This window comes from Cryptotermes secundus, unplaced genomic scaffold, assembly GCF_002891405.2.
Source record: "Cryptotermes secundus unplaced genomic scaffold, Csec_1.0 scaffold171, whole genome shotgun sequence".
NCBI lineage: Eukaryota > Metazoa > Arthropoda > Insecta > Blattodea > Kalotermitidae > Cryptotermes > Cryptotermes secundus.
Window position 1 is genome coordinate 906,486 of NW_019726223.1, and position 15,227 is coordinate 921,712.

Sequence of the window (15,227 nt, forward strand, 5' to 3'; positions counted from 1 at the left end):
ATTAATGAGGCCTCCATCTTTACACTTATTATAAAGTTATACTTATTGCTTACAACTACATGTGTGTTAAGTTAATCTTCTGTACACATCATTCTACAGTACAAGATACTTTAATGTTTTAAGACACATGAAAGTCAGTGAACAGTGAGAAAGTGCCAATGAATTCCTTTTAAACTACTTAATTAAGTACCATGCCATGAAGATGTATGGAGGAGTGGTAGTATAGCTCCACTGTTCTTGACCTCAGCACTAGATGATGGTGATTGATCAGCCAAACCCTGTGGCCACTTTACCCCTAGGGGAAAGAACCCCCTGAATCAATTGTATGGGTGCCTGGGTGGGCCCAGAGCCAGTCTGGATGCTGTGGAGGACAGAAAAATCCCTTGTCCCTGCTGTGAATTGAACCCTGATCCCATGGCCACCTAACCAGTATCCCATCACTATGCTGGCTCAGCTATTCCAGCTGTAGTGAATAATGTATCACTGAATTCAGATACTTAAAAAGTAAAGAATATATATGACATCACATGCCTTCTATATTATTTACCACACTCCCAGTGGTGATAAGGTTTGTAAATACAAAACGAATTAATTACTGTGTATGCATATTATGTTGTTTACACGTGTCTTTAATAGACTTCAGAAACAGTGTAAACAGTAACAAGGCATTTGACCTCTTTAACTGATACATGAACAAACACAGCACGAATCTTCAGGATAAATCAGCATTTCCTACCAGATCCTGCACAGTTTATCATTCAGTCATCCTCCCATGCTGCATTACAGATATGGCCAAACTGTGACTCACAAACTCCATGCAACTCTACTGAAACTCGCAGAAAAATATTTTAGTCCATCCTTTTTAATAAGTGGGTTAAATGTAAAGTATATGCTGCATCAAAAGCATATACCTAAATACCTGTGCCATCCAATCCATGCCTGTTTCCAGCTCCCACCCTTCTGACAATGATAATATGCATGTTCAAAGTTCAGTAAGTTCCAGCACCTCCTACTGTATAATCTGTTACAAAATAACCAAGAAGCACATGAACATTGACAAGAGAACTGAATCTTGGTGTCTGCTGTGTTGCAGCTACAACATTGCCAAGAGGGTATGCAGTTCCTCGTACAAATTTTTCATGAAGCCTAGATGACTGATGCAGTGTGGCTGTTAGGAGTAAGCCACCAAATGGGGCAGGTGTCTAGGATTGGAACTCCTTCTTGGAATGGCCACCTGAACAGTGTTAATTTGTTTTACAGTAAATTCATTGAACAGTGCAAGTGGATCGATGTTGAAGGTTTGCTCAGATTCACAGGACTTAATGTTGAGTTCGGCCATACATTTGAGACCTGAAGTTAATGACCCATCACTATGTAATGGTCTTGTGGAAGAGGAACACAAGACAGTGTCTGTGTCATAATGTTGTGATGACATACTTCAAATTATGGTTTAAAATAATTTGACCTTGAATGATCTGCAGGCTTACATAAAGCCGTTTTTCCCACCCCCACCCAATCTGTCTTCTGGGAAATGAAGCCTTGTAGTGTATGTACCAAACTACATGGTGACACATATGTAATCTCTGCTATGAAAGCCTCAAATCTTGCACTGTGTTGATACTTCTTTGGGAGGTCTGTATGATGCTTGGTTATAATTTTGGCCTCCTTCCATCATGCTCATTTATCCCTCAGTATGTTCTGAATACTCTCCCAGGTTTATCTGGGGTTTCCTCCTACACCTGTTTCTAGTGACTGCTGTATTTTAGTGTAATAAGAACTCTTCTTTAATTTTCTGTCCTACATAAATGAGCATGCTGTGAATTTTGTAAAGTTCACGTGGTCAGAATCCAGTATTTTAAAAATTCTCAGATCAATATTCAGTCAAAATGTTATACTTTGTATTTCAATTCAATTTTAGCTCATATTTACTTAATCCTTGGCTCTACAATCCTCAGTTTCCTATATGATGTACGTCTGTCCTCTGTTGTTTGCCTTTTGCCTCCACCTCTCATTACCCGCATCTTCCAGCCGTAATTCCCTCAGTTCTTGAACCTAACTATGTATATAGACAACCTCCTTTACATACAATTTTCCTTCAGTAATGCAACTATTTATTTCTTCATTCACATTGACATTTGCTTTCACTATTAACAGAACATGTTTCATCTTCAGGTGTCTCATTATGCCAACCCTGCTACACTGCACTGAATATTGTGCTTTTCACATGTGCATAACTGAAAATTTCATATTAAAATGTTACAATTGTACTACCTGTTGTGCGTTAAAATCTTGCATGTTACAGTTCACTCCATTTAAAATCAGTTAAAATCGTTTACATTTTTAATTATATAAAACTCATCACAATGGCGTTGTTCACTTGTCTAAGCAATATACCCTTCTTCAGTTGTCTGCCTTGCAGCGGCTAACCCTTTCCATATGCAAGCCCATTGTTATGTTTTGTCTACAGTTTTGCCCGTTGCTTGTCTGTTGTTCCCACAAGCAGCGTATAGTGTTGTCTTCGCATGTGCAGACATTATGTTATGTTAATAGCGAAAGCAAATGCAAATGAAGAAATAAGTAGTTGCTTATTTGACGGAAAATTGTATGTAAACAAGGTTGAATATAGTAATGCAACAGGATGCTTAAATACAAGAATACATATATAGAGCTGTAAATTTTGATGTCTCTGACAAGATTGGCAGTGTTCCAGTAAATTGGTCAGTTGGATCGATGTCAGCAGATGAGCTACAGTGACAGTGGAAATTCAATACACATCTTCTTGAGCTTGCATCACTTTGGAGTATATGCTATGGTGCTAGCAGTTGGTGTGTCTCAGATTGATTGATGTTTGTTTTGTAAGAAAAACTTGACTATGATACTCATTTCACTAGTGAGACCGGAATATAAATATATCCAAATCTGAAATAAAATTAAGGGGGAAAAAATTAAAATCAAAGTTCGAAAAATGACGATGATGCTTCTCCATAAAGAATTTCTTTGAAGGCTGACATAAAAGTAGTTATTTAACTTTATGATGGAAATAAATAAAAGGTAATAGTGAAGTTGAGTCTTTTTATGTAAATAAAACTAAAAAATTCTTAAGCTGTGCATAAATATTTACTTGAAGGGAAATGGGCAGTGAAATGAAATAACAGTGACGCTTGAGGTGAGAGATTGTTGAATTACTGACAATGTTAGCTCTCGTTTTGAATATTATTGTACACATAATGTCATGTTTAATATGTTAATTCAGATAACACATACTTATGTTGCCAAAGTGGGTTTTATGATATGGAATTTGTTGTTTTATTATACAAGACTGATTTTTTTATATTAAAGCATCTTGAAAAAAATATTTGTGTTGTTTGCTGGATTTATTTTGTAGTCTCCTTCACCAGATTGGTTATTTGCAATTTTTGATCCTTAATTAGACTGCCCCATATTCTTTTAGTTCACAGTCATCAGAACAGGAAAAGAGAAACACCATGAAATGTTTGTTGAGAGATTGAAGAGTACTTAAAAGTTTATCAGTGAAAACATAGACATCAGAAAAATTAAATAATGAAAGTTACAGACCAGGGCAGGAGCTTGAAGAGCTAAGTTGGGATTGTAACTAGGCCAAAGCCTGAATGACTGAAGAATTAAGATTAAATTCCTGACATGGGAAAGAGATTTTTCCCTGCTCAGCATCCAGCCTCCTATCCAGTGGGTACCATGGGTTCTTTCTCCCCTGGGGTAAAGTAGTCATGGCATGAAGCTGACCTCTCACCTGCACGTAGTTCAAGGTTAAGAATTCATGGAGCTGTACTTCCATTCCCCCATATCCTCATGGCATAGTGCTTAATTAATTGTATGAAACAATGTGCTACAGCCTGCACTAGCCAAGATCAGGATGTGGCAATAAAAGGATGAACACATCAGACAATTCTAATCGAAACTAATCTAACCTAGTTCTTGATAATGGTTCTTCCTCCACACAAGACATATACCCCCATGACTCAAGACTTCATTAATGACACAGTTGGCATTAAGGTAGCAAAGACATTCAGCCTGTGACTGCCATATGGTATGTTTTCCTATATGTAAGAAATAAATGATTTATATTGGAAGGTTAATCCTCCAGAGCACAGTGGAAACTGTACTGTATGTATTAATATAAAATCTCTGCATTCTCTCCATATAGTGTGTCATATAATTCTCACAAAATACAGCAATTAGCTCCATAAACAGCATTAAGCGGTTAGGCTTTGTAAAGGAGACAAATTATATTCTCTATAACCGTGGCCCAATAAATTCTTTCTATAGGAGGGCCTGGCAGTTAAGAAACACTGCTCTATGATGTAGAAACTGAATTTTTACATGAACCTGAGGCATTGAAGGGGCTATGAGAGTTACCTACATATAGCATTACTTTAGGCTCCTTTCACAAGTACTTGTGCACCACTTTCTATAGCGTGTCTCAGTGAACCATCGATGAGTTGTATGACTATGGAAACAGCTCCATTTAAATCAAATTTTCACTAAAACCTGCTACAAATGCTCATGGAAAAGGAGCTTTACTCCTATTTTGTTTACCCGCTAATTAAAGTGAGGTCTGAGGCTCTCATGGTGATGACTATGATCACCAACTTCCGAGATGTGACACTGAGTAGATCTAGTGTACATTAACCAATGTTTTGGGGGAACCTGCTGCTTCCGTTTTCAGGGTATAAGAGTAAGCTGTGTGGATTAAATGGTATTGAAGTAGCAAGATAAAAAGCCAACCAATGGATAAGGAACTGTAAGAATATGAGGGAGGGGCAAGAATGAATAAAGTTAGGAGTGACATTTTTATAAAAGTTGAAATTCAGAATTTGTTAATAGAGTTAGAAGAAAAGTAATTACATTGGTCTTGCCATACAAAGAGAAGGGACAAAACAAGGATACTAAGAAAGACATTAGAATAAAAATTTAAAGGAAACAGAACCATTATATGAGCCAGAACAAAACTGTTAACTCAGGTTCTGGAAGACATCAAGAAGAGAGGAAAAAGCTGGCAATAAATTGAAAAGGAGAGATCGTGAGAAGAAATTTGAGATTTTTTGTTCATTGACCCATAAGAATGGAACCTATGATACAAGAAAGACGTAAAACACCAGGCACATTCTGACCCTTAGAAAATTGCATCTTAAATGGTGGGTTTATTTTTCACAATTTTAAAAGCTTTTGGGCCAAGCAGACTAGCAGTACACACTTGACAGTACATGCAAAACATATGTTTATGTCAATACTCTTTGCATCACTTCTGATTTCAATGCATCTTTATGTTCATACATGTCAAAAGGTTGATCAAGATAGGGAACACATTCCTGACCTCATATACATGAGGACAGACTGTGCCACCCTTCAAATATTCTAACATGGATAAAAGCTGTATTCAAAGTCTACTTTGAGCACATTCAGTCATTCTGTGAACTAAATCTGATTAATTTTAAGTGGAATCCTAAGTGACTGACTCATCATATCTACATTGCAGACAGGCCTTGCATAATGCTGAACTTAACCTTTTCCAATTGCCAAATGCATAAATTCTCATTAAGAGAGTTTCAAGGATTTAATTGAATTATCAGTTTCTGCATTCCAAATCATCATGAGTTCTCATTAGAAAAGGTCATAATGAGAATTCTTAAAATAAAATAAACGTAGAGGACAATTAAAGACATTCTTACTGTCTTATAAGCTTTACATAAATTACTAGCCTGTGAAACGTCTTCATATTTTCTCTCCATCTTAACGATTCACCACAGAGTAAACTATATAGAAAAACAGACATTACTTTAAATCCGTGATGTCTTCATTCTGCAGGAAGTTAAAACAGTTAGAAAATGCACAGTGTAAAAATGGAAAATATGATAACCAGCAAATAGTACTTCTTTGATCTACTCTCTGGTCCCGAAAATGGAGTCAGTATGCTCCTACAGATTACTGGTGAACTTCTAGCAGACTACATACCATCACACTCAAAGAGACATTACTTTCCATAGTCACCGCTGTAAGAACCTCAAATCACATTTCGTAATGTGATATACAGAGTGATTCAGGCAGAGTTACTGCCACTTATGGAGCTCATTTCTGAAGACATTTTGAGCAAAAAGTGTCATATAAACCTGGGTCCTATACTCAATATTTACAAAGTTACGTTCATAATTGGAAACACACTACTGTGAACTGATTGCCAGACCTTTCCCCATTAGATTATTGTATTTGGGGATGGACGAAGGACACTGTTTACCAAAGCAAGGCACAAACACGTGAGGAACTACTTGATCGCATCATGCATGCTGCTATGGAAATCAGAGATAACAGTGTGCACCTACATAGAACAACGTGCGCGGTTCACAAACATCCAGACAAGTGTATTGAAGCAGAGGGCGGAATTTTTTAATATGTGTTGTAATCTCTGTAAGACTTTGCAAAAGTGAACTATAGAGAATCAAGTCCATAGAATTAATTTGTTTAGTGACAATAAATACATTAAAACAACGTAATTTTGTATTTAAAATTAAAATTTAGAAACCTTCAAATTATGAACATAACTCTGTAAATAATGAGTATAGGACCCAGGTTTATATGACACTTTTTGCTCAAAATGTCTTCAGAAATGAGCTCCATAAGTGGCAATAACTCCTCATGAATCACTCTGTATATTACAATGATCACTGACTTATTATTGGTTCCATCACAACAAAAATTTATAAACTTCATATATTATTTTACGTTTTGGCTCTTTGTGGCCATCAAGTAAAATATTTACACTCTTTACTTTTCTACTATTTTCCCCTACATTTGCCAATATTTACAATTTAGGGAAGTCATATATGTTATTTGTCTATGTTCATGCCACCATAAAACTATATGCAAAACATTAACATATTCAATTATTAAAATGTTTCCTTTATTGTATTATTAAATAATGTTTATTTGTGGAGATATCTTTTATTCGATGCCAACATATAAAATTGTATGTTAAAATATTAAATATACAGTGTACAGTGTTCCTAATGATCAATGAATTCTATTCTGCCATTCACCCAAAGCCAGTCATACTGTTTCTACATGACTACAGCACTTTACACATTCTTTGCAATGCTGAACAAATTCTTTTAGCCTGCCTGTGATTGGCAGTTAATGAAGACATTGTTCAAAGTGAACATTACCAACTGAATGTTAATGATGTCATGCTTGCTTGTATAAAATTATAAATATGAGCAGTTCTGGCAGGATGTAACAAGTTAGACATGCTTTGGTATAACAACATATAAGTCTAATAAAAGCAGAGCTGTAAGATGGGCTGTCTAGCTACAGTCTTCATCCTCTTAACTGGTAAGCACTGTGATTGTTTTCCAAAATCAGGAAGTTTTCCTGCAGCATGTTATGGCATGTAAGAGCAAATTCAGTAACATCATATGTCCCAGTAAAGTGTTTTCTTGTTGCTCTGTCTCAGTAACAGAGAAGAGGGTTGAATATTACATCATGTATTGTCATAGTTCAAACTGTGTATAGGGTAAATAAATGTATATTATAGTAAAAGTTTTATATTCCTTTAATGTATTATATGTAACACAAAACTGCTGGGCTCAATGGAAATATTTAGTGCCTGCCTTCTATTCCATTCCTACCTCTGAAATCCAAAATCTCAGTGATATTTTTATTACCCTCTTGGAACAAACTGTAGGTGATAGGTTGTCCATGCTTAATGATCACTGCTACCTGGTTGCCCAACTTGCAAAGATGTCTGGGGAGACACCAATGGATGTTATACTACAGAGACACCTGGAGAAATGATTTATGAATTCACTGTTATTAAGACATGCAAAATCACAAAGAACAAATTTCAAAAATATCTGAGTAAATGTTTTACATATGACCAATACAAATTATGAGAAAGAGAAATCCTAGCTGAACCTCTTCCAGTGATGTTCTCCATATTAACCGTGTTATCTTCACCGATGATAAGCGTATGCATGACCTACAAACCTGACTTCGTTAAAAGTGCACTTGAATATCCTTACACTTCGGACAGTGTGATAATGCAGCCATAAACATCCTGTTGGAGAGTAAAACCTGTTACAGATATACAAAGGCCATGCAATGATTAGTATTAAGTCAATCCTGGTGAATAGGGCAGATACAGGCCACTAGTTTAGACTGCTAACTCTGCTGACCTGAATCCTTGAGAAATTAGATCATTCTGCATCTTAGACAAAGCCCAAAGGCTCATTACCTTATTCCCAAGACCTTCCCAGTGGTTCCTGTCATAAGCAAGATGAATCCGGTTCACACCCTCCAATATACTTCTTTGGAATAAATTTTAATATTATCCTCATATCTATGCCTAGATCTTCCAAGGCTTCTCTTCACTTCAGGTTTTCCAGAAAGATATATATACTCCTCATCTCTCCCATATACACTACATACATACATACATACATACATACATATACATTTGCGTTTCAGATTATTCACAAATGTGCACAGGCACAGAATATAAAACATGTCAACAAGCCAACAAGACATTGGAAACTTGTACATTCACAAAACAAAATCACTAGCATATATAATCCATACTTGTCCCTGTGCAGCTCCTTGACTTCATCTTCCTAACAACACTCAGATGAGAATTCAAACTGTTATGAATTCTTTAATATGGGTTACATTCAGATATCTGGGAATGACAATAATGAATCCATATAATATTGATTTCAAAAGTAAAAAAGATTAAATACAGCTGTGCATGTTACTATTAAGTCCTGAATCTCAGGCTATGGAGGTCAATGAATACATATTGTGTAAGTGTCTGAAACATCTCCAAGGGTATATCATACCTTGAGAGGTAACAAGATCTCTGGCATGGCAATTTTGGTTCCCATTGTATGTTTAAAATATAATCTGGTAAATTTCTAATGATGTAACTGTTATGTTGGCAACTCTCAAATACTGAAATATAATGTTAGAGTTGGCAACATCATAGTAAACAATTTAAGAACTAGGTTATTTCTTGTTACCTAAGTGATGTTTACTGTTATGTGTAAGTACAATTACATGTGTAACAACAGTATCTTTATATTGTTATGTGTTACTATGGTTATAAGCCTGTATGTGTATACAAGGCGTACTTCTGTATCAGATCTCAGAGTCTTAATAAAGCAGGAGTAGAGTGAACACTGATTCTCACTCATCATTCGATCCACGTGGAAGTAACAAAAATAACAGTAACATGCTACATCACTATGTGATAGTGGGCATCTTCAAGATGTTTCTTACAAATTAAATATATAACAAGTTACTTGATTTCTTCAAAATAGTAAACAGTACAGTAATTTCATTCATGAAAGATGAATCAAAACATGAATTCTGATTATTAAGGGCTAAATGTGTAGAGTTGAATTTAAATTCTATCACTGTTTTTCTTTCCCAAATACATTTTCCTTATTTAGCATCTGATAAAAATGGTTCTTCTCCTGCCACAAATAAACATTTCACTATGTTCTCTGAAACAAAAAATCACTCTGGTCCTCCATGCAGGTAGTCTTACTGCTGACAACATGAGAAGATCTATCTATCTATCTATCTATGGCTCTACAGCCAAGAGAAACCTTGATCACTTTTTCAGTTTCTTAATCTGTATAGAGTCAGCAGGACTCCTAGGACAGGATATTAGGCCATCACAAGGCCGCTACCTACACACAGAATAAATGCGGACAGACATCCATGGCTCGAATGAGAACTGAACCCATAATCCCAATGTAAGATTTGAGGCTTTCACGGCGGTGACTATGAAGAAAGCAGTCTTCTGGGATTTGGCACCGTGTATACACGGTGCCAAATCCCAGAAGACTGCTTTCTTCATAGTCACCGCCGTGAAAGCCTCAAAACTTACATTGGGATTATGGGTTNAGCATGAGGAGATGCAGATAGGTGAACTGAGGAAATACACCAAATACTAATACCAAAAATTAAAATTCAAACAAAATATTTTTTCCTCTCCTCAGTACTCTAGGATGACAGTAAAAATGTACTTAAATGGCTTAAATATAAATTTATAAGAAGCAAATTTTCTGGCTGCTCCCCTCTTCCCCTGGACAACATCCTGGTGACTGTCATCATCATCATCATCATCATCATCATCATCATCAAATAACTGTACTTCATAGTTAGTCAATGCCACTAGTAAATAGTCTAGATACCAACAGTATCTTAAAATAAAACATAAAGAAATAAATGAATAAATAATGAGGTATAAGGTTTTCATGGAGTGTGGTCTTCTCTGAGTTATGACACAGCGGTCTGGTAAGTGATTACCAGCATTTTGGAAGAATAGACTGCCACCATATTCAGGGTATAAGATGAAGGTAGCAGGTTTCTCTCTGACACTGGTAACTACCTATCAAACTATATGGTATCATAACCCTGAAGATCACAATCCATACAATAAGCAGTGACTGGGAAGAAATCTAATTCACCAAAGCAGTTTGTTTTCCAGTTGTGAAGTTTATATTCTGATGAACAGTTCTGAAGTTTCGACAGAGTGATGTTCCTTAAAACTGAGCACATTTATTCTCCTGGGGCAACATTCTGTGCTGCACTGTCCAGCATATCATGAACTTCCTTTGCAAAGCTAACTTGAGCTCGGACTGTATTAAGGTACTGTGGATATGTCAATGCTGCACCTTCTTGGTTTGGTAGTGGATCGGTACGAGTAAGGGCAACAGGTAGTGGCAGGTATCGTTGGCTTGCTGCACCCTGTGTCAAGCACTCTATTGATGTTTTCTGAGAGAAAAAACAGAACCCAAGATTATGCCAAAAAAAGTATAAAAGAAAAACAAAATAAAAAGAGAAAGAAGTAAAGCTATCCCTGTAACAGACCGTGGAGGGTTATGAGATGTTGAGGCCTCCACATTTTCTAAACAATCAGCCCACAGATGGCAGTAAGGTTTCAGCCATACACACCAGCTGGCCACCCTTTACCCCAGGATGATTCCTGATACTCACATGCATATCAGCCCCACAGTATCAGAAGATTTGTTTGTTTTTTTTTTGTGGTTTATACCACACTACTATTATCTGGTCTATAGTGTTGAATTAGAAAGGACTTGGAAGAAAACAGTCATGGGCTAATTGCCATGATATCCTGCCTTATGTCTGGAGGTACTGAGGAAAATCATGAAAACCTCAAGATAGCCAGTGCCCCAGCTGAGATTTAAACTGAATGCCTTGCAAATACAAGTGCAGTGTTATCACTACACCAACCCACTACTGCTTGGGATATGCCCACACACCTTCCTTTGCCTGCATTAATACTGAAGGGTGAATCTGTGAGAGAACAGGCTTGTACTATACCAATGGTTGAACTGATTAAGGTATGATTTATAAGTATATTATTAAAAAGACTACATGAAGTATAAAGAATACTAATACTCTCAAAACACATCATTAAATGAACTTAAAATTAACTGCATTATCTACAAGGTGTGGCAATAAAGAAACCGGATTCATGCTCTAACCCTTTATTANACACTTGATTCAAGGTTTATCAAACTAAAAATCTACCAGGTAACATATAAAAGTATCATACTTTCTAAAAGTTGTCACAAGTGCTTACACCTAAAAATCAACCTAACGAGGATCTGAACCAGACAATGACCCTTCAGAAATCGCTTAAGGCTGATGAAACAGAGACTTCACTAACTGCACTCCCAGAAGAAAATCACCCACAGTCATCAAACAGCAACAATTTATACCTTTCTGGAAGGGTAAGCAATGGTGCTAACCCCTGACCAATGCCCAAAATCTGGAACTTCCCACTAGTCCTCACCGTGCATCCTAACGTTTTGACTAAATATGGGTTGCCAGTACTTTAAAACGTAGCAAAAGCTTTTAATCCATGCGTGCTGCAGTCCCTCCATCATCACACACTCTCAGATTACACACACGTGGCATCAGTGTGCAGCCCTCCTGGCACCAGAAGATGTCATAACACACCTACAGGAGGATGAATTTGTATTGTGTCCAAGGAGAGATGGTTCTCCCCTAAGTGCTAGCATAACACTATTTGGTCCAGATTTAAAAGCCTCTCTTCTTGGACAACAAAGAATACATACTTACACAACATGAAGACTAGCAGCATTTGTTAAATAATAAATAAATATATAAAAAACTAATGACTGAAATGAATTTTAATTTTAGGAATTTTAAAAATATGATGACTACAAAATGATAATGCAGCGAGAGTCATATCTTTCCAAAGCTTTTGGTACCATACAAAATGACAAAGGAAGGAGAAAATATCTTAACTGTAACAAACAATAACCATACTGAGTGATGTGGACAAAAAAATTCAATTCCATGAAACAGAGACTTGCACTTACCAAATGTAATTCAATCTGATCACATAGCGAATAAAATTCTTCCATGTTCTTATCAAAGCGGGGCACAGGAACATCTACACCTTTCCTGCAAAAATTTCCATTTAAAATAGTCGTTAGACATCTAAACATTGTAAGCAAGGCAACAAAGTGTGTAGCTGGCCTAATAGTATGAAAAATCTGCATTATTATTGATTCTATGCTTTCAAATGTGTTCACTGCTGATGTGGATTCAGCTTTTGGGTATTTGCAACACGTAAATATGGTCAGTATTGCCGACATTTCAGAGGTACATGCTGACTTCATCTTCAGGGTCAATGTGAATAGGACGAGTGAGTCTTACAGAGAAAGCATACAAGGAAAATTAACAGCTCTTCTCTCAAAGAGCCTGTTGGACCAAAAACCTATGCATACAAAAACACTAAATCTGCACCTTCCATTTTCAACTAAATACTTATACAGTAGTTGCAAACAGAGGCAGAAGATGGAAGCAGTGGAACGTATGCTGGAGTCAGTATTAGTATTCACTTTTTCCATAAAATTTCCCCTATACAGCAGAACCACACAGCATACATTGTAATTCTATCGATGTTACTTTATATAAACGCAGGTGTATTTCCAAAATTTTTCCAGTTAATGAGGTTATAAATTTTTGGCAAAGCTTGTTTTTAACAGTTTCATGTTAAAGTTTCAATGAGTTTCAGTACTTATGTACTAAAGGGTGACTCATGGCCACGCCATTGCTCAAGCGGTCAGTCGCTGGCTTCCCACTGCGGTGGCTCGGGTTCGATCCCGGGTCTGGTCAAGTGGGATTTGTAGTGGACAAAGTGGCGCTGGGGCAGGTTTTCTCAGAGTACTTTGGTTCCCCCTGCCAATCTTCATTCCACAAATTGCTCCACAATCACCCTCACCTATCATCCGGGGCTGGTACAATAGGCCAAAAGTAGCCGCAGTACAAGCGACTTAGTCCCACCCCACTAGCAATAAAAAAAAAGGGTGACTCAACATTACTGCCATGTTGTCTGCCATGTTTTTGCTACCAACTGTAGGAGTTTATTTGTACAAACAAAACCCAAGGCCTAACTTAGAAGGCTGTTATATATTTATTTTAAAACAAAACCCAAAATGTGGGATTTTCAAAATGGAACCAAGGAGTTAATCTTTTAAAAACAAAACTGTCTAAATTTGTGGATTTGCTGGGGGCAACTTTTAAGGTTAGCCTTAAGGTCTTGTTTTCAGAAATAAACTTCTGAAGTGGCCATGGATAATGTGATAGACCGCTTTGTGATAACTTTTGAAGTTATTTTGATCACCCTCTCATGTGCAGGTACTGGTCTTTATGCCCAAAATGTAATGTCTCCCTTTTCTTTTTCCCTGTGGCGCTACAGCCCCAATTTCGGCCTAGGCCTACCTCCATGAAACTCTCCGTTTCACTTCGGTTTACTAGATCTTACATATACGGTAGGACTCCTTGGGCGAGTGATCAGCTCATTGCAAGGCCTCTACCTGTAGACAAACACAGAAAAACACACACAAACATCCATGCCCTGAGTGGGACTGGAACCCATGATCCCGGCTTCCGAGCAAACGAAGACATGCACTGTCTTCGTTTGCTTAGACCGCTCGGCTACCGTGACTGGCAATATCTCCCTTAGCTCTTCATTTTCATATATTTATAATACTTCACATACCACCTGCAGGCACTAGCACAAAATGAGATGAGAGGATGAAGAGTTTATAAATTGACCTAATCGAGAACAGCATTCATTGTATATCACTATTGAGTAACCCTACCTCTTCCATTCCAACACAAAGTTTATAGTGGAACGGATGAAGATTTACATGATGTGAAATAGTGTCACACCTACAGCATAAGGGGGTGTCAGAATGGTACCAAGTTGTCACACTAATCCCAATTTATACCTGTGGCAATGTCTCATATTTTTTTCTTGGTTTCCATTAGTTTAAAATACTTACAAAGATCCAACATCCACTAAACTATTTTGGTGTAGAATCTGGGCTGCCGTTTTTAATGTCAACTGAAAGCAAATATGAAATAAGCAACGTGAAAGACTGATTCTTTCTCATTTTGTAGATTCACATTCGGTGGTATTTTCATGCTTGCAAAATTAACCTTTTAATATACTTTGAGGGTATAGCCATAGCTCAAGCGGTTAGTCGCTGGCTTCCCACCGCGGCGGCCAGGGTTCGATCCCGGGTCTGGTCAAGTGGAATTTGTGGTGGACAAAGTATCACTGGGGTAGGTTTTCTCCGAGTACTTCGGTTTCCCCTGCTAATCTTCATTCCACCAACTGCTCCACAGTCACCCTCACCTATCATCTGGGGCTGGTACAATAGGCCATAGGTGGCCGCAGTACAAGGAACTTAGTCCCACCCCACCAGCAATAAAATATATATATATACTTACAGCAAGTGATTCTCGAAGTGGAGTCATAAGTGACTTCACTTTAGAAATATTATCTAATTTTTCTTGAGCTTGTTGTTGAATTTGAGGCTGCAACTGTTGAGCTTGTTGGGGTGTACCAGGCCCTGGTTGCTGAGGAACTGGAGGCATCACTCCTGGTCCCTGCTGTTGCATTGGCGGCATATTCATCATTACCTAATAAATGTTACGCTTCTCAGAACTACTGATGACGAATATGTGCGTCCATAATACACTTAAGACTCAAAAGTTACTGAAATTCGGTGCAATCTGCTGAAACAAACACCATGCACTAACAATAATACCTTGGCAACTTCAGCCAACGTATACCGTGCCGTTCCCGTGCTCTTGCCCGAGCACTATTCTGTGACCCATGACCA

At 37.4% G+C, this 15,227-nt stretch overlaps 2 protein-coding genes across 2 annotated transcripts in view; one reads left to right on the forward strand and one right to left on the reverse strand.

The window, feature by feature from the left end:
• LOC111863890 (microtubule-associated proteins 1A/1B light chain 3C) overlaps positions 1-3,240 on the forward strand; it is a 45,353-nt gene extending 42,113 nt beyond the window's left edge. Inside the window, exon 5 of the mRNA XM_023850684.2 lies at positions 1,094-3,240. The gene's annotated coding sequence lies outside the window, so the exon portion shown is untranslated. The remainder of the gene's footprint in view (positions 1-1,093) is intronic.
• Positions 3,241-9,942: 6,702 nt separating this feature from the next.
• LOC111863887 (mediator of RNA polymerase II transcription subunit 29) lies at positions 9,943-15,177 on the reverse strand. The gene is made up of 4 exons (XM_023850681.2): positions 14,833-15,177; positions 14,382-14,443; positions 12,408-12,492; positions 9,943-10,809 (listed from the first exon to the last, which is right to left on the reverse strand). Exons 1-4 carry the CDS (start codon positions 15,019-15,021, stop codon positions 10,594-10,596), a joined length of 552 nt encoding a protein of 183 aa, XP_023706449.1. The 5' UTR covers positions 15,022-15,177; the 3' UTR covers positions 9,943-10,593.
• Positions 15,178-15,227: the final 50 nt, after the last annotated feature.

What these genes read in the sequence shown, in the direction of transcription:
- LOC111863887 (XM_023850681.2), bottom strand. Translation starts at nt 15,021, where the DNA reads ATGATGAATATGCCGCCAATGCAACAGCAGGGACCAGGAGTGATGCCT. An exon ending in TTAGTGGATGTTGGATCTTT is followed by an intron (nt 12,493 to 14,381) that starts GTAAGTATTTTA and finishes AAATTTTTGCAG; the next exon opens with GAAAGGTGTAGATGTTCCTG. An exon ending in ATCAGATTGAATTACATTTG is followed by an intron (nt 10,810 to 12,407) that starts GTAAGTGCAAGT and finishes TTTTTCTCTCAG; the next exon opens with AAAACATCAATAGAGTGCTT.